We start from the raw sequence: 24,973 nt of genomic DNA, 5'->3' as shown, positions 1-24,973 counted from the left end.
ATATATTTTCCTTGCTTGAAAATTTAGATTCATCTACTCACCCCAGTACTTTATTACCATTATTTGCCCATTTTCTTTACCACCGAATGGTACCACTTTTTTTTTTTAACCATTATTTACCCATTTACCCACTTCCCTTCTTACCCAGCTCAGATTCTATGGTCCCTCACTAAAATCACTCCCTGGCCAATAGTCTTCAATTCCTTCCACCTGTTTTTTTTTTTTTTTTTTGTTAAACTTGACTACTAAAGCCTCAACCCTAACTTGGCTAAAACCACTTCTCTGCCTGTATCATGCCTACCCCAACAGATCACAAGTGCTAAAGAAAAACAAGTGGAAGCTTACTGGTCTCACCTTAAACTCATGGCTACAATCTCAATGCTACTTATCACTGTCTAGCAATCAAATCACATTTCCCTACCATGCTTGCTTTTCTCCTTTCCAAAAATATAAATTCATGTATTTTTCTCTCTAATGCTGAAGAAGCTGAAGTTGAATGATTCTATGAAGACCTATAAGAATTCTTAGAACTCACACCAAAAAAAGATGTCCTCTTCATCATAGGGGCTAGAATGCAAAAGTAGGAAGTCAAGAAATACCTGAAATAACAGGCAAGTTTGGCCTTAGAGTACAAAATGAAGCAGGGCAAAGGCTAACAGAGTTTTGTTAACACCCTCTTCCACGAACACAAGAAATGACTATACATGGACATCACCAGATGGTCAGTAGCAAAATCAGACTGATTTTTATTTACTCTTTTCGCAGCCGAAGATGGTGTAGTTCTAGACAGTCAGCAAAAAAGACCTGGAGCTGACTGTGGCTCAAATCATTAGCTCCTTATTGCAAAATTCAGGCTCAAGTTGAGAAAGTAGGGAAAATCACTAGGCCATTCAATTATGACCTAAATCAAATCCCTTATGATTACACAGTAGAGGTGATGAATAGATTCAAGGGACCAGATCTGGCAGACAGACTGTCTGAAGAACTATGGATGGAGGTTCCTAACACTGTACAGGAGGTGATGACCAAAACCATCCCCAAGCAAAAGAAATGAAAGAAGGCAAGGTGGTTGTCCGAGGAGGGCTTACAAACAGCTGAGAAAGGAAAAGAAGCAAAAGACAAAGGAGAAAAGGGAAAGAGAAATTCTTTCGAGTTCAGAGGGTAAAGAATGCAGAGTTGCGGAGAACAGCAAGGAGAGATAAAAAAGCCTTCTTAAGTGACCAATGAAATAGAGGAAAACAACAGAATGGGAAAGACTAGCAATCTCTTTAAGAAAACTGGAGATACCAAGGGAACATTTTAGGCACAATAATGGACAAAAACAGCAAGAACGTAACAGAAGCAGAAGAGGGTAAGAAAGGTGGCAAGAATACACTGTACAAATTAAGAACTGTACAAAAAAGCTCTTAAAGACCCAATTAACCACGATTATGTGGTCACTCACCAGACATCCTGGCATGGGAGGTCAAGTGGGCCTCAGGAGCATTACTACGAACAACGCTAGTGGAGGTGATGGAATTCCAGTTGAACTATTTCAAATCTTAAAAGATGATGTCGTTAAAGTGTTGCACTCATTATGCCAGCAAATTTGGAAAACTCAGCAATGACCACAGGACTGGAAAAAGGTCAGTCTTCATTTCAATACCAAAGAAAAGCAATGCCAAAGAATGTTCAAATTACTGTATAATTGTACTCATTTCACATGCCAGCAAGATTTTGCCTAAAATCCATCAAGTAAGGCTTCAGCAGTATATGAACTGAAAACTTCCAGATGTTCAAGCTGGATTTAGAAAAGGCAGAGGAACCAGAGATCAGATTGCCAACATATGCAGGATCACAGAAAAAGCAAGGGGATTCAAGAAAAACATCTGCTTCTGCTTCACTGACTACGCTAAAGACTTTGACTGTATAGATCACAACAAACTGTAATATTCTTAAAGAGATGGGAATACCAGATCACCTTACCTGCCTCCTGAGAAACCTGTATGCAGGAAAAGAAGCAACAGTTAGAACCAGACATGGAACAAACTGGTTCAAAATTGGGAAAGGAGTATGTCAAGGCTGTATATTGTCACCCTGCTTATTCAACTTACATGCAGAATACATCATGCAAAATGCCAGGCTAGATGAATCACAAGCTGGAATCAATTATCGCCAGGAGAAATATCAACAACCTCAGATATGCAGATGATACCATTTTAATGGCAGAAAAGTGAAGAGGAACTAAATAGCCTCTTGATGAACGTGAAAGAGATGAGTGAAAAAGCTGGCTTAAAACTCAGCATTCAAAAAACTAAGATCATGGAATCTAGTCCTATCACTTCATTGCAAACAGATGGGAAAAATGTGGAAACAGTATTGGATTTCATTTTTTGGGGCTCCAAAATCACTGTGTACGGTGACTGCAGCCACAAAACTAAAAGATGCTTACTCCTTGGAAGAATAGCTATGTCAAACCTAGATAGTGTTTTAAAAAGCAGACATCACTTTGCCGACAAAGGACTGTCTAGTCAAAGCTATGGCTTTTCTAGCAGTCATGTATGGATGTGAGAATTGGACCATAAAGAAGGCTGAACACCAAAAAATTGACACTTTCGAACTGTGGTGCTGGAGAAGACCCTTGAGAGTCCCTTGGACTGCAAGGAGGTCAAACCAGTCCATCCTAAAGGAAATCAGTCCTGAATATTCATTGGAAGGACTGATGCTGAAGCTGAAGCCACAACACTTTGGCCATCTGATGCAAAGAGCTGACTCACTGGAAAAAACTCTGATTTGGGTAAAACTGAGGGCAAGAGGACAAGCGGATGACAGAGGATGAGATGGTTGGATGGCATCACTGACTCAATGAACATGAGTTTGAGGAAACTCAAGAAGATAGTGATGGACAGAGAAGCCTGGTGTGCTGCAGTTCATGGGGTCACAAAGAGTCAGACACGACTGAGCAACTGAACTGAACTAGTGAATGAACAACAAGAACAACAACAATTTTTCACTTTCTTCATATTCCAAATATTCCCTCCTTAACCCTCACTCTTAGGGGATGACATTAATTCAGGGCTTATTGAGAACAACAAAAATAAGACATGAGAACCTTCTATATGCCACACATTTCAGGAAGATTCAGACTTAATCTCGACTAGTGGTATGTCCTCAAAGCATAATATAGTAAGTAGCAGGTGTTCAGTTAATAATTGGTGATTTAATGAATCTACTTATTCATCATTCTTTCTGACTTTTCTCCTACCCCTGTGGATGAAACGTCTCTGATTTTAAGCAACTGCCCACCCTACATTTTTGCTCCAGATCCCATTTCCTCTCATCTTCTTAAGGACTTTGCAAGTATTTCCTCTATAACAGATCATTTACATCAGTATTGTTATTGCTTTGTCATCACCTATCAAAACAAACACACATAAACCCCAAATAAATATGCTCTCCCCAACCCTCTCTTAATTTCACACATATGCTTCCTGCTATATCTTTCAATTTTTCTACTCTCTTTCATGGGAAAACTTATTTTAAGAGTTGTCTTAAAGGCAATGAATTATTGCCTCCTCACTTCCTCATGTTATGTCCTCATTTTAATAGTTTTTTTTTTTTTTTTTGCTCACCACTCCACTGTGATTACTTCCAAATTCATATTTCCAGCACTGGCCTCTACTTGGAATTCTATACTTACACATACAGTAGTTGTATATGTACTTCAGGCCATCTCTAACATAGTTTTCAATCAAATATTTCAAACTTAGCTAAAACAGAACACTGTTTGTCAAGCTGTTCTTCTTTTTGTCCTCCCCAAACCAGTAGCTGGCATCTCTATCACCTAGCTCTTCAAGCCAAAATCCTTGAAATTATCTTTGATCCCTATATTTCCTCTACATTCACATTCAATCCATCAGTACGTTCTGTTGGGCCATATCCCAATCCATCCACTACTCAATCTCATGACTCACAGTCTAGTTTGAGTCACTATTACCTCTTATCTGGACCATTACAAAGTCTGTTAACTTATGTTCCCGCTTCTACTTATGCCCTACTCCCACTTATTCTCCACAGAAGAGTCAGAAGGAGCATTTTAAAACACAAGACAGACAGTATCACTTGTCTGCTTAAGGACTTCAAATAACTTCCCTCAGAGTTAAGGGTGCCTTACAAAGCTATGCAAGATCTGGCTACTGCCATTTCTCTGATCTTCTTTGTTATGATTTTTCCCTTTTTCACTACACTCCAGTCACACTTGCAAGTGTCTCACTCCAAGTGTTTGCCTTTTCTCCTGGTTTGATGTCCCCAGTCTTTCTAGTAACCTGCTATGTTTGTTTATCTCTAAATCATGAATAAAAATTACAAACTTGATCAGGCTTTAAAATGACTGACAGAGATATTAGGGCATCATAACTGAATTTATGTTTCAAATTTTCATAACTATTTTATGTAAAGACAGAAATGATGCCATGAAACACTACACTAGACCTGCTCTGTCCAACTTGGTAGCCACTAGTCATACACACAGCTACTAAGCATTTGGAATTTGGCTAGTGTCACTGAGGAAGTGAACTATTTTAATGTTTATTAATTTAAATTCAAAAATTAACATTTGGTGCAGTTTTAGGGAAAGCTTTTTAGGTGAAACTCGGTATGAGAATCTACTTTTTCAACAGCAGATTTTTTGAAATATAAGTACAGGTCAAGTACTTCTGACAAAACTTAGTGTTTGAATTGAGATGTTCTGTAACTCTAGAACATATACCAGATTCTAAAGACTGAGTATTAAAAAAAAATGAATACAGAATAGCTCATTATGTATTTTTATATTGGTTACATGTTAAAATAGTATTTTAGATATAGTGTATTAAATAAAATATCCCCTTATTTATTTACCTTTTTTAACGTGGCTACTAGAAAAATCTAAATTATGTATGTGACTTGCATTGTATTTTTATTGGACAGTGCCATGTTGGAAAATTGTAGTTCAATGTAGCTGCAGCAGAAGGCGTATAAAGGGTATGATAAGAAAGTGAAATGTAGTCAGTGGTGGCTATATATATATATACACACACACACACACACACACACACACACTACATCTGAGAAAGCAGATCTGTAAGCAAGAGGAAACCACTGGGAAAGAAGTGGAGGTGAGGGATGGAGGAGAGAATACACTAGTGGCCCATGGAACCTTGGCTCTGGAGGCTCATTATACTCTCGTTTTTCATGTGGCTTGGTTGTTCAACCTGCTTAGTAATTAAAAGTATTCTAACTATTTCAAATGTAGAGGTAGAAGAAAAGGCTTCTGAGAAAACATCATGATTTTTGTGTCAAGTGGAAGAGCAAGCTTGACTTAATCTCAGACAAAACAAATCATCCCATCTGAGTAAAAACCAAGGGATAAGACATAATAAACTTGAAAACTATGTTTAACCATATAGAGATTTTATCTTTAAAGATTTCTGACAAGGTTCTTAATTTGCACAAAACTAAAATTTTGTTTAGAATCTAAACTCTGAAATTTGCAAGATATTTTTCTACTAAATTCCACTAACACTATTAAAATGTGACCATAGCAAAAGGCAAGAATGCATTACCTTCCAGAAATGACTATAAATTTGAATGACATTTAAGAAATACAAAGTGTCTAGCACAGTGCCTAACAGAACAAATTCATTAAATAATAAGTTTTCATTTCTTTCTTTCTTAGTAATAATCTCTAGTCTGGCTAAACTGTCATAAAAATATTTCTAGGTATTTAAAAAGCAAAACTTCCAACCTCTACTCACAATCTTGAAAATTGATGCTAACAATAAAAAGACATCATGGTTAGAAGAAAAGGATAACAAGTGACATAATTAGAAACGAAAAATTAAAAAAAAAAAAAAGAAAGAAACGAAGAATTTCTTAAACTCAGTCCTTGCCAAATCTTTCAACCACCCTTACCTCCAGGATGGGGTAAAAATATACTTACCACTAGGCTGCATAGTCAATAGACTACAAACTGGTCAGGGAGTTTAAAGGTTTGGGATTTACCCCTGGATCCACCAATACTTTGCTCTGACCTCTGACAAGTCAGTTTCTCTGTATGTTAATTTCTCCATCTGTAAAATGGGGATGGGAGGAAGTGGGACACTTATTACCCTGGAAAGGACTGAAACTTTACTAGTATTAACATACTGGACTACATTATAGGAAAAGTAGGACATTTACATATAATATTTTTGCTTATTCAAATATCTCAGGGTTGGAGAGTACCTTACGGTAAGTACCACAGGTTAAATTTAATTAAGCCTCAATCTTCACAGAAATAAAAAATACAATATTCACCAAATTTGGTCCCACGCAAACATCAAATTTCCAACTAATCAGGGTAAACTAGAAAATAAAAAGATACTAAAACCACATCAGGATGGTGTTATAAACTAAACTATGCTTCCCACTCCAAGTGATATGTTGAAGTCCTAATCCTCCGATGTGACTTTATTTGCAGATAGGACTTTTACGAGCTTGTTGTTGTTCAGTATCTCAGCTATGTCTGACTCTGCGACCCCTTGGACTGAATGAAGCATGCCAGGCTTCCCTATCTTTCACTATCTCCTGAAATTTGTTCAAATTCAAGTCCATTGAGTCAGTGATGACATCCAACCATCTCATCCTCTGTCATCCTCTTCTCCTCCTGCCTTCAATTTTTCCCAGCATCAGGGTCTTTCCCAATGAGTCAGTTCTTTGCTTCAGGTACCCAAAGTATTGGCGCTTCAGCTTCAGCATCAGTCCTTCCAATGAACACTCAGGACTGATTTCCTTTAGGATTGACTGGTTTGATCTTCTTGCTGTCCAAGGACCCTCAAGAGTCTTCAGCACCACAGTTCAAAAGCATCAATTCTTCAGCACTAAGCCTTCTTTATGGTCCAACTCTCACATCCATACATGACTATTTGAAAAAGCATAGCTCTGACTAGTTGGACTTTTGATAGCAAAGCAATGTCTCTGCTTTTTAATACACTGTCTAGGTTTGTCACAGATTTTCTTCCAAGGAGCAAGTATCTTTTAGTTTCATGGATGCAGTCACCAGCCACAGTGATTTTGGAATCCAAGAAAATAAAGCCTGTCGCTATATCCTCTGTTTCTCCATGTATTTGCCATGAAGTGAAGGCACCGAATGCCATATTAGTTTTTAGAATGTTGAGTTTTAAGCCAGCCTTTTCACTCTCCTCTTTCACCTTCATCAAGTGGCTCCTTAGTTCCTCTTCACTTTCTACCATTCAGTCAGTTCAGTCGCTCAGTCGTGTCCGACTCTTTGCGACCCCATGAATCGCAGCTCGCCAGGCCTCCCTGTCCATCACCAACTTCCGGAGTTTACCCAAACTCATGTCCATCGAGTCGGTGATGCCATCCAGCCATTTCATCCTCTGTCATCCCCTTCTCCTCCTGCACCCAATCCCTCCTAGCATCAGGGTCTTTTCCAGTGAGTCAACTCTTCACATGAGGTGGCCAAAGTATTGGAGTTTCAGTTTCAGCATCAGTCCTTCCAATGAACACCCAGGATTGATCTCCTTTAGGATGGACTGGTTGGATCTCCTTGCAGTCCAAGGGACTCTCAAGAGTCTTCTCCAAGGCCACAGTTCAAAAGCATCAATTTTTCAGCGCTCAGCTTTCTTCACAGTCCAGCTCTCACATCCATACATGACCACTGGAAAAACCATAGCCTTGACTAGACGGACTTCTGTTGGCAAAGTAAGGTCTCTGCTTTTTAATATGCTGTCTAGGTTGGTCACAACTTTCCTTCCAAGGAGTAAGCGTCTTTTAATTTCACAGCTGCAATCACTATCTGCAGTGATTTTGGAGCCCCCAAAAATAAAGTCTGACACTGTTTCCACTGTTTCCCCATCTATTTCCCATGAAGTGATGGGACCAGAAGCCATGATCTTAGTTTTCTAAACTTTGAGCTTTAAGCCAACTTTTGCACTCTCTTCTTTCACTTTCATCAAGAGGCTTTTTAGTTCCTCTTCACTTTCTACCATTAGGGTGGTGTCATCTGCATATCTGAGGTTATTTATATCTGAGGTCAGGATATTGATATCGAACAATCTTGATTCCAGATTGTGCTTCATCCAGCCCCTAATTTTGCCTGATGTACTGTGCATATAAGTTAAATAAGCAGGGTGACAATATACAACCTTGAGGTACTCCTTTCACAACTTTGAACCAGTTCGTTGTTCCATGTCCAGTTCTAACTTTTCTGCTTCTTGACCTGCAGAAAGATTTCTCAGGAGGCAGGCAAGGTGGTCTGGTATTCCCAACTCTTTAAGAATTTTCCACAGTTTGTTGTGATCCATACAGTCAAAGGCTTTAGTGCAGTCAATGAAGCTGAAATTTTCCGGAATTCTCTTGCTTTTTCTATGATCCAACGGATGTTGGCAATTTGATCTCTGGTTCCTCTGCCTTTTCTAAATCCAGTTTGAACATCTGGAAGTTCTTGGTTCACATATTGTTGGAGCCTAGCTTGAAGGATTTTGAGCATTACCTTGTTAGCGTATGAAATGAGCATAACTGTGTGGTAGTTTGAACATTCTTTGGGATTGCCTTTCTTTGGGATTGGAATGAAAACTGACATTTTCTAGTCCTGTGGCCACTGATGAGTTTTCCAAATTTGCTGGCACATTGAGTGCAGCTCTTTAACAGCATCATCTTTTAAGATTTGAAATAGCTCAGCTGGAATTCCATCACCTTCACTAGCTTTGTTGTGATGCTTCCTAAGGCCCATTTGACTTCACACTCTAGAATGTCTGGTTCTAGGTGAGTGATCACACCATCATGGCTATCTGTGTCATTAAGACCTTTTTTGTACAGTTCTTCCATGTATTCTTGCCACTTAGACTTAATATCTTCTGTTTTTGTTAGGTCCATATTTCTTCTGTCCTTTACTGTGCCCATCTTTGCATGAAACGTTCCCTTGGTAGCTTTAATTTTCTCAAAGAAATCTCTAGTCTTTCCCATCCTATTGTTTCCTCTCTTTCTGTGCACTGCTCATTTATGAAGGGTGTTTGCTATGACCAGTGCATTCTCTTGGCAAATACTCTGTTAACCTTTGTGCTGCTTCATTTTGTACTCCAAGGCCAAACTTGCCTGTTACTCCTTAACTTCCTACTTTTGCATTCCAGTCCCCTATGATGAAAGGACATCTTTTTTTGGTGTTAGTTCTAGAAAGTCTTGCAGGTCTTCTTGGACTGTTCAACTTCATCTTCTTTGGCATTACTGGTTGGGGCATAGACCTGGATTACTGTGATGCTGAATGGTCTGCCTCGGAAACAACCAAGATCATTCTGTCACTTTTGAGATTGCACCCTAGTACTGCATTTCAGAGTCTTCTGCTGACTATGAGGGCTACTCCATTTCTTCAAAGGGATTCTCGCCCATAGTGGTAGATATACTGGTCATCTGAATTAAATTGCCCATTCTCATCCATTTTAGTTCACTGATTCCTAAAATGTTGATGTTCACACTTGCCATCTCATGTTTCACCACTTCCAATTTACCTCGATTCATGGACCTATGATTCCAGGTTCCTATGCAATATTGTTTTTTACAGCATTGGACTTTACTTTCACCACCTGACATCCACAACTGGGTATCATTTCCTCTTTGGTTCAGCCTCTTCATTCCTTCTGGAGCTATTGCTCCACTCTTCAATAGAATATTGGACACCTACCGACCTGAGGGGTCCCATCTTTCAGTGTCATGTCTTTATGCCTTTTCATACTGTCTATGGGGTCTCAAGGTAAGAACGCTGAGTGGTTTGCCATTTCCTTCTCCAGTGGACCACATTTTGTCAGAGCTCTTCATCATGACCCAGCTGTCTTGGGTGGCCCTACATGGCATCGTTTAGAGTTTCACTGAGTTACACGAGGCTGTGATCCATGTGATCATTTCAGTTAGTTTTCTGTGACTGTGTCTCCCATTCTGTCTGCCCTCTGATGGATGAGGATAGGAAGCTGGTGCAAACTTCCTGATGGGAGGGACTGGCTGTGGGGAAAACTGGGTCTTGCTTTGGTGGGCAGGCCATGCTCAGTAAATCTTAATCCAATTTTCTGCTGATGGGTGGGGTTGTGCTCTATCTCTGCAGTTTGGCCAGAGGCAGCCCAGTCCCAGAGTCTGCAGTCTCTATGGTAGGGTATAGACTTTATGGTAGGAGTAGTGGTGACCTCCTACAAGAGGATTTATACCAGCACACTACACCTCCTGGGACTGCTGCTCTCAGTCTTCCTGACCCCGTGGCAGGCCAATGTCCACCCACGTCTCCACCAAAGACTCCCAAAAACTCACAGGACTGGTGTCCTAATGAAAAGGAAGAGATACCAGGGACTGATTGGTATCTCTCTCTCTCTCTCAATCCAACTCCACCCCTCCACCAACACATACAGAGAAAAAGGCCAGGTGAGCACACAGTCAGAAGGTATTCTGTCTATAAGCTGAGGGAAGCCTCACTGTAAACCAACCCCACCAGCATCTTGATCTTGGACGTCTAGATTCAGAAACTGTGAGAAGTAAGTGTTTGTTGTTTAAACTACCCCATTTGTGGTATTTTGTTACAGCAATCCAAACACACGAATACACATGGTCATAGGACAAATGAAGCTATAGAAGTTCTTTGAGAGTACCTCATATAACACTACTTTGTTTTCAAGTTGTCTTAAAGAATCTTCATCCTTCCTTTTACTACAGTTGGATTGATGGGAAAATAGAGCATAACAAAATAAAAACAACAATTAAAACAAACTGGAAGTTAAAATTTTATCCTCTTTTGAATCTCAAGACTATTTTCTCTTAACGATTTTAGGCAAGTTGTTAACTCCATTGAGTCTGCTTTCTAAAAAAAAATCAGTAAAATAGGGATGATCATCCCAGTGCTACTTGTTTCACTAGGTTGTGAAGAGCAAATAAAAACTAGGCTTTAAACGTGCATAATAAAGATAATAGGGATTATTAAAGGAAAACTTGCTGTTTTCTACCTTTCTCAGGGGGAAAACTCAGATCCTGACTAACATAATGTATATACTTACAAAAAGGACATAGGATATTAGAATTTCCTATTACTAGTTAGCCCCTATGGATTCTCATATTCACCACTGAATATCTGCTAAAGTTACCTTTTTTAATTGGAGGATAATAGCTATACAGTGTTGCACTGGTTTCTGCGGTACAATGAAGTAAATCAGCTATTGTTGTTCAGTCGCCCAGTCCTATTGGACTCTTTGCGACCCCATGAACTAAAGCACTCCAGGCCTCTCTGGAACAAAATCAGCTATATGTATACATGTATCTCCTCTCTCTTAGACTTCCCTCCCACCTCCCCATCCCACTCATCTACATCATCAGAGCACTGAGTTGAGCTTCCTATGTTACACAACAGGGTCCCACTAGCGATGTATTTCTACATGTGTTCGTGCCATCCTTCCCCTCCCCTCCTGTGTCCACATGTCCATTCTCTACATCTGGCTCTATTCCTGCCCTGCAAATAGGTTCATCTGTACCATTTTTCTAGATTCTACATATACGCATTAATATATGATATCTGTTTTTCTCTTTTCTGACTGACTTCACCCTGTATGACAACTCTGTCCTTTCTCCCCTTGGCTTCCTCTTACTGTACACTGGGATCTTTAAAAATTATGGTAATGCACTCTTCTCAGGAGAAGTAAAAGTGCCTGTATTTATTCCAAAAGATATTTAACGACACTAGGGCTGGGGAAAGAAGAGTAACTCGAATCCTTAAAATGGATGTCTGGAGCCCTGAAATAGGGATGGCAACCCCTATTAAGAGGGCAATCTGTGAACATCCTAGAAAATACACCCTCTTTGATTTCTAAGCAAAGAGCACAACAGCACATTCTAGTAGTATCCAAAGTAATGCTGTCCAATAGGACTTCCTATGATAATGGAAGTGTTCTATATCTGTGTCATCCAATGGATAACCACTAGCCACACAGGGCTATTCAGCATTTGAAATGTGGCTGGTGTGACTGAAGAGTTGCATTTTTAATTATACTTAACTCCTCTTAAATTTAAATAGACATATGCAGCCAGTGGCTACTGTACTGGGTAGTGTAAATCTTCAGAATGTAAAGACTCTGGTATTTTGGGAAACCCTTGAGGGGAGGATAATACATAACAGAAAAATCTACAAAGCTATGGAAGCATCTTTTCAAAATGTAATAAAACAATCACAAAGGTTCATCCCCTAAAGCAAGGAAAAGTTGAAACCATTCTTCACATATTAAGGAGAAATTCAGTTATAAATTATTACTGTATATTTACAATAGCAATACTGTAATAATTATTAACATTATATAGCTTAAAATAATATTTTAAGTGTTTACTCTGCACCAGGTATTGTGCTAAGTATTTCAATAACATCATCTTGTTGTATCCTCTCTGGTATATTATTTAGTCTGGTATCATTACCCCTTTATATTAATGAGGAAATAATATTCAGAGAGGTTGAATAAATTTCTAAAAGGTTACGGTCAGTAGAAAGGCCATGATCTGAACCTAAACTATGTTCTTAACTACACTGCCTTCTCCTCAAAAAACAAAAACAAAAAAGGTAACAAAAAAATAAATCTTACTTTTGTTTCTGACATAAAGTAGCCCAGCTTGGACAGTCTTCCCATTTTACTATAGTAAAAACTGAAGAACTGGTGCTTATTAGCTTGATCTGGATGCTAAATAATCTGAGACACAGACTGGGATTTAATGATGCAAAACTAGATTGAATGGAGGATGTTCACAGGTACCGTATTTCAAATACTCACAGAGCTTGGAAAATACAAAACAAGTAATGCAGGTTTATACGCACATACCAGTGAGACAGCAGGGATAGGCGGGAAGGAAAGAAGCGAGCAGGGAAGGAAAGATGTTTCCCTCAGAAACGGAAACTGGAAAATAGAAAAATCACAGGTACTTCTGAAAATACATTAAGACACAGGACTCCTTTAGCAGTGAAAGCAACCATGGTTTTAATAAACCAGAAAGAAACCTATGCTGATAAGTAGAGATCAAAACAGAAAAGCTGGAAGCAGAACACCTGTCCCACTGTGGTCATGGAGGACAAGCTACAGGGGAGGCAGGAGATGGAAAAGGGACTGGTCTGGAATGTGCCATTGATCAGCCACTCCTTCTAATTAGCAAGTACTCCTAGGGCCTCTCAGTTGATTCTCTGCCTCCAGCTCTCCCTCATTTACCTCTATTTCATTCGGAGTTAAGTGTAAAGAGACAGTATTATTCCTCTGGGATATCTGTCAGAAAACGGGGGAGGGGAAGCAAGCTAGGCAATCCCTTCCTCCAAGAGCCATAAATTCTGTCTTGTACATGTAGCAGATGTGAACAAAGAAAATGAAACAGATCTCTTCTTGGCAATCAGCCCTACCCCCACTCCATCTTTTGCAATTATATATCTGCACGTGCACACAGACAGAATCCCAGAGAACATCAATATTTCCTTTAACAAGCAAAGCAGCTAGCAATGAATGGCTAATGAAAATGCAGAAAAGCCATAACTCCTTTTGTCTTATAGGCAGTCCTAGTAGACTTCAACTATATATAATGTTTACCCTTTCCAGAGCCTTATGGACGTGTGAGCCAGGGCACAGAAGAAGCTAACACTTTTTAAAATGCTTCCAACTCATGTTTCTTGAACACTGAAGAAATTTAGTGATACCAACAGTGCCACATCATACTTTCTGGCAGACATAAACAGACCTGATATTATGAAATAACTAATGTACAACCATCATCATCATTCTAGTCTGTATTGTGAATGAAGCAGATGACTGTATTGGACGGTCTACTCTACTAGTCAGAATACTCGAGAGGACTCTACCTGAGTTTTATCTTCAAATCTGAATGAGACAGAGGCATATAATCTCATTTAAAGGAAAACAAGGATAGTGAGGGTTTAAAAAACTGAGGAGATTTACCAGAAGAGAAGACTCAGGGGGAGCAGGAAAGCTTTTTGCAAATATCTGGAGTGTTCTCATGAAGATAAGAGATTTGCTTTGCTTGTTTAACATCTGTGGGTGGAAGCTATGGGCAGATAGGCTTCGGCTCACTACCAGGAAGAATTTTCTGACAGTTGGAGGTATCCAACAGTGGGATGCACTCTCTGGGAGGGAAAGGTCTGAATTTGCTATCATTGTGGGTATAGAAGTAGAGGTAAGATAACCTCTTGGTAGAAATACTAAATCATAAGAAGGAAGAGGGAGGCTGGAGTAGGTAACCTTTAGAGGTCTTGCCTAAATCTGAGAGTCTATAATTTTATGGGAGTATGGGCCTCCTGCTTTCATCATTACAACACTGTGCAACTTAAGGTTTGCAGCATGGACAATGTACATTATTTGCAACACCAACTTTCTCTCTGAAAGCTTACAGAAGAGTGACAGAGGGCCAGAAGATATAATAATATCATTATCATGATCTTATTTCCCTTCTGCAACTTCATCTACCACATACTGTCATTGTGGTGGACACTTTACATAGTTTATCCAGCTAGGTTATTGTGAGACTCTGAGCTCACACTGAACCAAACACTGTCTTTGGTTTTTACTTTGCTCATTTGGAAAATGAAGGGGTTAAACTTCATTATTCATGAAAGGGGACATCGAAGTCCCCTTTAATTTCCTTCATATCATGAGTCTGGGGGAAAGTAGCAGCAGGGACCTAGCTCAATTATTTCTTCCCTAGGCACCATGATTTAACCTGGCAGATACTTTGAAATATCTTCCTTCTTTGGAGTAATAAACAATGTGTGCTATCTTCACTTTACACAGTAAACACAGTCCTGAAAGGTTAAGTGTAAATAGAAATTTTAATAAAAAGTCAAGTACATTTTGTACACACCAAAATGGTTAGTTAAAAGAAGTCTTTATAAAAATAAGTGCAATGTTTGCTGCAAAGCAACTTGTTCTATGAGAAGAGCTGACTCATTGGAAAAGAACCTGATGCTGGGAAAGACTGAAGGCAAAAGGGGAAGAGGGTGGCAGAGGATGAGATGGTTAGATAGCATCACTGACTGAATGAACATAAATTTGAGCAAACTCAGAGATATAGTGGAGGACAGAGGAACCTGGCATGCTACAGTCCACAGGGTCGCCAAGAGTCAGACAAGACTTAGAGACTGAACAACAATTAGTTCTATAAATTTGGATTTTATATATTGGATTTTCTGCTATCACTTTGTCCTCCATTTAAGTGACCATGTCAAAGCTGCATTGCAGTTTTTCCCTATCTTTGGGGTGATCAGTCTGTTGGTACAAATACAAAACTACTGGTTTAAAAGCAATATTAAAAGTCATTCAATGCTTTCTCCTTCCTCTGCCTCTAACTCAACCAACCACAGCCAATGTTTGAATTTTCTAATATCTTTACGAACTCTTTGCTTACTCTTCCAGTGACGAAGACGCCACATCTCCCCATGAAGCTCCTTCCATGCTTGGCAGTGGACCTTGGCTTTAGGGATGTGATTCTCTATATTTTTCCTATCTTAACAAGCGTGAGTGAATCCCAGGACATCTCCATCAGTAACAACAGTTCCACATATAACCAAGCTTTTAATAGAGGTTCTCTCTAGAGAGCAAGACAGTAATGGGAGGGAAACTTCTTCTTTTCATTTGGCATACTTCTGTTGGTAGTTTTTTTTTTTTTTTCACTGACTATGTATTCCTTTAATACATATATGCATGTATTTTTAAAAAGTGGTCCAGGGGGTAAATCTTATTCACACTAAGGACAGGGGGTTGGAAGGGCATAAGTTCCCCTAGAGGAACAACAGAATGAGAGGGAATAATGTGACACCTCTATCAGCTTTAATATTCTTGGGTGTAGAATGGGCATTGAACTGACTGTAATATAGTTAGTACAGGAGGTTGAAGGACCCCTACTTACTTGAAAATCATGGCTAATCTCTTTCTCAACTGAGTAAGCCAGCTCTTCAGGCATTTTAAAATAGCTTTCATGTGTACAAGGAAAGTTAACTACTTCTTGGACTCATCACGGTTAAATTCAATGACTAACTGTAAAACACGTCTCACTGTGTGATGTATCTGCCTCTTTTTCCCGGTTATTCTACCTAGCTCATAGTACACTCTCCTAACTGGACCATCTGCCTTCTAACATGATTCTTCTACAGTCTGTTCATCGTCTCTTCATCGTGACAGGGCAGCACCACTCCCGATTACTCAGTGTGCTGTGTGTGCTCAGCTGTCCCAGTTGCGTCCAACAATTTGCGACCTATGGACTGCAGCCCACCAGGCTCCCCTGTCCATGGGATTCTCCAGGCAGGAATATCAGAGTGGGTTACCATGCCCTTCTTCAGGGGATCTTCCTGACCCAGGGATTGAACCCATATCTCTGGGGTCTCCTGCATTGCGGGCAGGTTCTTTACCCACTGAGCCACCTGAAAGTGAAGAGTAAAAGTCGCTCAGTAGTGTCCAACTCTTTGCAACACCATGGACTATACAGTCCATGGAATTCTCCAGGCCAGAATACTGGAGTGGGTAGCCTTTCCCTACTCCAGGGGATCTCTCCAACCCAGGAATTGAACTGGGGTCTTCTGCATTGCAAGCAGATTCATTACCAATTGAGCTATCAGGGAAGCCCCAGTTACTCAGACTATTTACCTTATTCCAAGCTTCTGGGTGTTTTTACCAAATATCCCCAGATTCCCCTATTCTGTTATGAAGACCCTGCAGCCAGACTGTCTGGGTTCAAATTTGGTTCTATCGTTTACTAGTTGTTTAACCGTGGCTAAGTAACTTAACCCCCTGTGCCTCAGTCTCCTCATTGGCAAAATAAAAACAACAGTAGCAATTAGCTTATACAGTTGCAGGCAAAATAACTAGAATACACATAAAGCACATAGGAGAGTACCTGGCACAGAGTGGACAAAGTATTAATTTGTATTATTGCTTCCTTCTCCTTCATCATCATCATGATATCCTGCTACTATCTTACTACAGGCTCAGAGTGTTTACTTGACAATTTTCATTAGAAAACATAGATTTCTGTGTTTCCTCTTTCTCAATTCAAAGCATTCTTCAAAAATTTATTTTTAATTGGATGATAATTGCTTTACAATTGTGTTGGTTTCTGCCATACAACAACGTGAATCAGCCATAAGTATACATATATCCCCTCCCTCTTGAGCCTCTCTCTGAATTTAAATAATCTACTTTTTAAAAAATGATGCCAGTAAACTTGTTTGGGGAAAGAGATAGATTTACAGATATCGAGGACAGACCTGTGGTTACCAAGGGGTAAATGTAGCAGGGAGGAGGGGTCAATCAGGAGCTTGGGATTAACATACACACATACACATACTACTGTATGTTGGGTAGATAACCAACAAGGACCTACTGTACAGCACAGGGAGCGCCACTCAGCATTCAGTGATAATATATATGAGGAAATAATCTGAAAAAGAATGAATACATATATGTGTGTGGCTGAGTCACTTTGCTGTAACCTGAAGCTGGCACAGCATTGTAAATCAACTACAGTCCAATAAATTTTTTAAAAAAATTTATTGTTTACTTTTAATTGGAGGATAATGTTTTACAATATTGTGTTAGTTGCTGCCCTATATGAACATGAATCAACTATAGGTATACGCATGTCCCCTCCCATGTGAACCTCCCACCTCATCCTACCCTCTAGGCTGTCACAGAACGTAAGATTTGAGCTCCCTTCATCGTACAGAAAATTTCCACTGGCCATCTAATTTTACACATGGTAATGCACATATTTCAGTGATACTCTCTCAATTCTTCCCACCCTCTTCTTCCTACCTTCTGTCCACAAATCCATCCTCTATGTCTGCATCTCCACTGCTGTCTTGCAGATAGGTTTATCAGTACCATGAAGCACAAGTTGGAATTAAGATTGCTGGGAGAAATATCGATAACCTCAGATATGCAGATGACACAACCCTTATGGCAGAAAGTGAAGAACTAAAGAGCCTCTTGATGAAAGTGAAAGAGGAGAGTGAAAAGTTGGCTTAAAGCTAGTCATCAAGACAGTATGGTACTGGCACAAAAACAGAAATATAACCAATGGAACAAGATAGAAAGCCCAGAAATAAACCCATGCACCTATGGGTACCTTATTATTGACAAAGGAGGCAAGAATATATAATGGGGAAAAGACAGCCTCTTCAATAAATAGTGCTGGGAAAACTGGACACTTACATGTAAAAGAATGAAATTAGAATACTTCCTAACACCATACACAAAGATAAACTCAAAATGAATTAAAGACCTAAATGTAAGACCAGAAACTATAAAACTTTTAGAGGAAACCATAGGCAGAACACTCGATGACATAAATCAAAGCAAGATCCTCTATAAACCACTTTCTAGAGTAATGGAAATAAGAGCAAAAGTAAACAAGTGGGACCGACTAAACTTAAAAGCTGTTGCACAGAAAAGGACTGTCCATGGAATTCTCCAAGCCAGAATACTGGAATGGGTAGCCTTTCCCTTCTCCAGGTGATCTTCCCAACCCAGAGATCAAACCCAGGTCTCTAGCATTGCCGGCAGATTCTTTACTAGCTGAGCTACAAGGGAAGTCCAAGAACACTGGTGTGGGTAGCCTATCCCTTCTCCAGGGGATCTTCCTGACCCAGGAGTTGAACCAGGGTCTCCAGCATTGCAGACCAATTCTTCACCAACTGAGCTATCAGGGAAGCCCTAAAAAAAACTATAAGCAAGGTGAAAAGACAACCCTCAGAATAGGAGAAAATAATAGCAAGTGAAACAACTTACAAAAGATTAATTTCCAAAATATACAAGCAGCTCATACAACTCAATACCAGAAAAGCAAACAACCAAATCAAAAAGTGGGAAAAAGACCTAAACAGACACTTTTTCAAAGAAGACGTACAGATGGCTAACAAACACATGAAAAGATGCTCAAGATCACTCATTATTAGAGAAATGCAAATCAAAACTACAATGAGATATCACCTCACACCAGTCAGAATGGCCCATCATCAAAAAGTCGACAAACAATAAATGCTGGGGAGGGTGTGGAGAAAAGGGAATGTTCTTACACTGTTGGTGGGAATGTAAATTGATACAGTCACTATGGAAGATGGTACAGAGATTCCTTAAAAAACTAGGAATAAAACCACCATATGACCCAGCAATCCCACTCCTAGGCATATACTCTGAGGAAACCAAAATTGAAAAAGACACATGTATCCCATTGTTCACTGCAGCACTATTTACAATAGCTAGAACATGGAAGCAACCTAGATGTCCATCGACAGATGAGTGGATAAAGAAGCTGTACATACACACAATGGAGTATTACTCAGCCATAAAAAGGAACACCTTTGAGTCAGTTCTAATGAGGTGGACGAACCTAGAACCTATTATACAGAGTGAAGTGAGTCAGAAAGAGAAAGATAAATACCGTATTCTAATGCATATATACAGAATCTAGAAAAATGGTACTGAAGAATTTATTTACAGGGCAGCAATGAAGAAACAGAAATAGAGAATAGACTTATGGACATGGGGAGAGGGGAGAAGAGGGTGACACGTATGCAAAGAGTAACATGGAAACTTACATTACCATATGTAAAATAGATAAACAAAGGAATTTGCTGTATGGCTCAGGAAACTCAAACAGCAACTCTGTATCAACCTAGAGGGGTGGGCTGGGGAAGGAGATGGGAGGGAGGTTCAAAAGGGAGGGGATATATGTATACCTATGGCTGATTCATGTTGGGGTTTGACAGAAAACAACAAAATTCTGTAAAGCAATTATCCTTCAAATAAAAAATAAATAAATTTTAAAAAAAGAAAACTAAGATCATGGCATCTGGTCCCACCACTTCGTGGCAAATAGATGAGGAAACAATGGAAACAGTTCAGTTCAGTTCAGTCGCTCAGTTGTGTATGACTCTTTGCGACCCCATGAACCACAGCTCGCCAGGCCTCCCTGTCCATCACCAACTCCTGGAGTCCACCCAAACCCATGTCCATTGAGTCGGTGATGCCATCCAACCATCTCATCCTCTGTTGTCCCCTTCTCCTCCTGCTCTCAATCCTTCCCAGCATCAGGGTCTTTTCAAATGAGTCAGCTCTTGGCATCAGGTGGCCAAAGTATCGGAGTTTCAGCTTCAACATCAGTCCTTCCAATGAACACCCAGGACTGATCTCCTTTAGGATGGACTGGTTGGATTTCCTTGCAGTCCAAGGGACTCTCAAGAGTCTTCTCCAACACCACAGTTTAAAAGCATCAATTCTTCAGTGCTCAGCTTTCTTTATAGCCCAAGTCTCACATCCATACATGACCACTGGAAAAATCATAGCCTTGACTAGACGGACCTTCGTTGGCAAAGTAATGTCTCTGCTTCTTAATATGCTGTCCAGGTTGGTCATAACTTTCCTTTCAAGGAGCAAGCGTCTTTTAATTTCATGGCTGCAATCACCATCTGCAGTGATTTTGGAGCCCCCCCAAATAAAGTCAGCCATTGTTTCCACTTTTTCCCCATTTATTTGCTGTGGAAACAGTGAGAGACTTTATTTTGCGGGGTTCCAAAATCACTGCAGATGATGACTGCTGCCAAGAAATTAAAAGACGCCTGTTCCTTGGAAGAAAAGCTATGACCAACCTAGACAGCATATTAAGAAGCAGAGACATTACTTTTCCAACAAAGGTCCATCTAGTAAAGTTATGGTTTTTCCAGTAGTCATGTATGGATGTGAGAGTTGGACTATAAAGAAAGCTGAGCGCCAAAGAATTGATGCTTTTGAACTGTGGTATTGGAGAAGACTTGAGAGTTCCTCGGACTGAAGACTTGAGAGTTCCTCGGACTGCAAGGAGATCCAACCAGTCCATCCTAAAGGAAATCAGTCCCAGACATTTATTGGAAGGACTGATGCTGAAGCCGCAACTCCAATACTTTGGTCACCTGATGGGAAGAACTGACTGGCTGGAAAAGACCCTGACACTGGGAAAGATTGAAGGCAGGAGGAGCAGGGGATGTCAGAAGATGAGGTGGTTGCATGACATCACCGACTTGATGGACATGACTTTGAGCAGGCTCCAGGAGTTGGTGGTGGACAGGGAGGCCTGGTGTGCTGCAGTCCATGGGGTTGCAGTCGGACACAACTGAGCGGCTGAACTGAACTATGTGTTAATATACGATATTTGTCTCTCTCTCTCTATGACAGAATTCACTCTGTAGAATAGGCTCTAGGTTCATCCACCTCATTAGAACTGACTCAAATGTGTTCCTTTTTATGGCCAAGTAATATTCCACTGTGTATATATACCACTGCTTTCTTGTCCATTCAACTGTTGATGGACATCTAGGTTACTTCCATGTCTTAGTTATTTAACTAGTGCTTTGATGAACACTGGGGTACATGTGTCTTTTTTGATTATGGTTTCCTCAAGATATATGCTCCGTAGTAGGATCGTTGGGTCACATCATAATTTTAGTTCTAGTTTTTTAAGGAATCTCCATACTGTTTTCCATAGTGGCTATGTCAATTTGCATTTCCACCAACAGCGCAAGAGGGTTCCCTTTTCTCCACATTCTCTTCAGCATTTATTGTTTGTAGATTTTTTGATGATGGCCATTCAGATCGATGTGAGGTGATACCTCACTGCAGTTTTGATTTGCATTCCTCTAATTATGAGTGATGTTGTGCATTTTTTCTTGTGTTTATTAGCCATCTTTATGTCTTCTTTGGAGAAATGTCTGTTCAGATCTTCTGCCCACATTTTGATTGCATTGTTTGTTTTTCTAGTATTGAGCTGAATGAGTTGCTTGTACATTTTGGAGATTCATCCTTTAACAGCTGTTTCATCTGCAAGTTTTTTATCCCTTTCCCAGTGATCTTTTGATCTTGTTTATAGTTTCCTTTGCTGTACAAAAGCTTTTAAGTTTAATTAGGTGCCATTTATTTATTTTTGCTTTTATTTCCATTACTGTAGGAGGTGGGTCATAGAGGATCTTGCTGTGATTTATGTGAAAGAGTGTACTGCCTATGTTTTCCTCTAAGAGCTTTATAGTTTCTGGCCTTATATTTAAGTCTTTAATCTATTTTGAGTTTATTTTTGTGTATGGTGTTAGAAAGTCTTCTACTTTTAATCTTTTGCATGTAGCTGTCCACCTATTTTTATTTTTTTTTTCACCTATTTTTATTACGTTTTCTTAAAATTAATTTAATTGGATGATAATTAACTTACAATATTGTGATGGTTTTTGCCATACATCTACATGAATCAGCCACAGGTGCACATGTAGCACCCCATCCTGAACCCCCCACCCACCTCCCTCCCCACCCCATGGCTCTGGGTTTTCCCAGAGCACTGGCTTTGTGCCCTGCTTCATGCATCAAATTTGCACTGGTCATCTATTTTACATATGGTAATATACATGTTTCAATGCTACTCTCTCAAATCATCCTACTCTCGCCTTCTCCCACAAAGTCCTTAAGTCTGTTCTTTACATCTGTGTCTCTTTTGCTGCCTTGCATATAGGGTCATCATTACTGTCTTTCTAAATTCCATATACATGCGTTAATATACAGTATTGCTGTTTCTCTTTCTGACTTACTTCACTCTGTATTATACGCTACAGTTTTTTCTACCTCATTAGAACTGACTCAAATGCATTCATTTTTATAGCTGAGTAATATTTCATTATGTATATGTACCACAACTTCCTTATCCATTCATCTGCTGATGGACATCTACATTGCTTCCAGTCCTAGCTATTGCAAACAGTGGTGCAATGAACACTGGGGTATATGTGTCTCTTTCAATTCTGGTTTCCTCAGTGTGCATGCCCAGCAGTGGGAATGCTGGGTCATATGGCAGTCTACTTCCAGTTTTTTAAAGGAATCTCTACACTATTCTTCATATTGGCCCAGAACGACTTATTGAAGAGGCTGTCTTTTCTCCATTGTATATTCTTGTCTCCTTTGTGAAAGATAAGGTGCCCATAGGTGTGTAGGTTTATCTCTGGGCTTTGTATCTTATTCCACTGGTATATACTTCTGTTTTTAGGCCAGTACCATACTGTCTTGGTGACTGTAGTTTTGTAGTATAGTCTGAAATCAGGAAGGTTGATTCCTTCAGCTCCATTTTTCCTTCTCAAGACTGCTTTGGCTATTTGGGGCCCTTTATGTTTCCATACAAATTGTGAAAGTTTTTGTTCTACATCTGTGAAAAATATCATTGGTAGTGTGAAAGGGATTGCACTGAATTTGTAGATTGCTTTGGGTAATACAGTCATTTTCACAATATTGATTCTTCTAATCCAAGAATATGAAATATCTCTCCATCTGTTTGTGTCACCTTTGATTTCTTTCATCAGTGTCTTCTAGTTTTCTGCATACAGGTCTTTTGTCTCTTTGGGTAGGTTTATTCCTAGATATTTTATTCTTTTTGTTGCAATAGTGAGTGGGATTGTTTCCTTAACTTCTCTGATTTTTTATTGTTAGTGTACAGGAATGCAAAGGATTTCTGTGTACTTTACATCCTGCAACTTTATTCACTGATTAACTCTAGTAATTTCCTGGTGGAATGTTTAGGGTTTTCTGTGTATAGTATCATGTCATCTGCAAATAGTGAGAGTTTTACTTCTTCATTTTCAATCTGGATTTATTTTATTTCCTTTTGTTCTCTGATTGCCATGGATAGGACTTCCAAAACTATGTTGAATAATAGTGGTAAGAATGGGCACCCTTGTCTTGTTCCTGAACTTAGAGGAAATGCTTTCAGATCTTCACCAGTGAGAATAATGCTTGCTTTGGTTTTACTCTATTAGGTCTTTATTATGTTGAAGCAGATTCCTTCTATGCCTACTTTCTGTAGAATTTGTATTATAATTGGGTGTTGAATTTTGTCAAAAGCTTTTTATGCACCTGTTGAGATGATCATATGATTTTCATCCTTCAGTTTGTTGATATGGGGTATCACATTGATTACTTTGTGTATACTGACACATCTTTGCATCCCTGGGGTAAATACCTCTTGATCATGGTGTATAATCCTTTTAATGTGTTCTTGGATTCCGTTTGCTAGAATTTTGAATTTTTTGCATCTATATTCATCAGTGATAATTCACCTGTAATTTTCCTTTTTGGTGGTATCTTTGTCTGCTTTTGGTATTAGGGTGATGGTGGCCTCGCAAAATGAATTTGAGAGCTTTCCTTTCTCTGCTGTTTTTTGGAAGAATTTGAGCAAGATAGGTGTTAGCTCTTCTCTAAACTTTTGGTAGAATTTGCCTGTGAAGCCATCTGGCTCTGGGCTTGTGCTTGTTGGAAGATTTTTGATTCGTTTCTATTTTGGTGCTTGTGATTGGTCTGTTCATGATTTCTATTTCTTCCTGGTTCAGTTTTGGAAGGTTGTACTTTTCTAAGAACGTGTCCATTTCTTCCAGACTGTCATATTATTGGCATACAGTTGCTCATAGCAGTCCCTTATGATCCTTTTTATTTCTGTGTTGTCTGTTGTAACATCTCCATTTTTGTTTTTATTGATTTGAGTCCTCTTCCTTTTTTCTTGACAGGCCTGCTAGTGGTTTGTCAATTTTATCTTCTCAAAGAACCTGCTTTTAGTTTTATTCATCTTTGATATTTTGTTTCTTTTTCATTTATTTCTGCTCTGATCTTTAAGATTTCTTTCCTTCTACTAGGCTTTGGGTTTTTTTGTTGTTGTTGCTGTTGTTCTTCTTCTTCTTTTTCTAGTTGCTTTAGATGTCAAGTTGGGTTGTTTGACATTTTTCTGGTTTCCTGAGGTAGGCTTGTAGTGCTATAAACTTCCCTCTTATAACTGCTTTTACTGCATACTATAGGTTTTGGGTCATCATGTTTTCATTGTCATTTGTTTCTAGGTACTTTTCAAAATTTCCTTTTGATGTCTTCAGTGACCTGTTGGTTATTTGGAAGTGTGTTGTTTAGCCTCC

The 24,973-nt window shown here is 39.4% G+C and overlaps 1 protein-coding gene across 11 annotated transcripts in view; it reads right to left on the bottom strand.

Annotated features, from left to right (window-relative positions):
- Window positions 1–24,973, bottom strand: part of SCMH1 (Scm polycomb group protein homolog 1) — a 208,503-nt gene that overhangs the window by 128,854 nt on the left and 54,676 nt on the right. For 4 of the 11 annotated variants that reach the window (XM_043461717.1, XM_043461710.1, XM_043461709.1 and 1 more), the window contains one exon: window positions 5,960–6,089. The exons of the other annotated variants lie outside the window; for them this stretch is intronic. Coding sequence is in view for 3 of the 4 variants with exons in the window: in XM_043461710.1 (XP_043317645.1) it covers window positions 5,960–5,972 (13 nt within the window). In the remaining variant the exon portion in view is untranslated. The remainder of the gene's footprint in view (window positions 1–5,959; window positions 6,090–24,973) is intronic. 11 annotated transcript variants of the gene reach the window in all.

The sequence above is a fragment of the Cervus canadensis genome, chromosome 2 (genome assembly GCF_019320065.1).
Source record: "Cervus canadensis isolate Bull #8, Minnesota chromosome 2, ASM1932006v1, whole genome shotgun sequence".
NCBI lineage: Eukaryota > Metazoa > Chordata > Mammalia > Artiodactyla > Cervidae > Cervus > Cervus canadensis.
The sequence above is the reverse complement of the archived record's forward strand: the minus strand, read 5'-3'. Positions and strand labels throughout refer to the sequence as shown.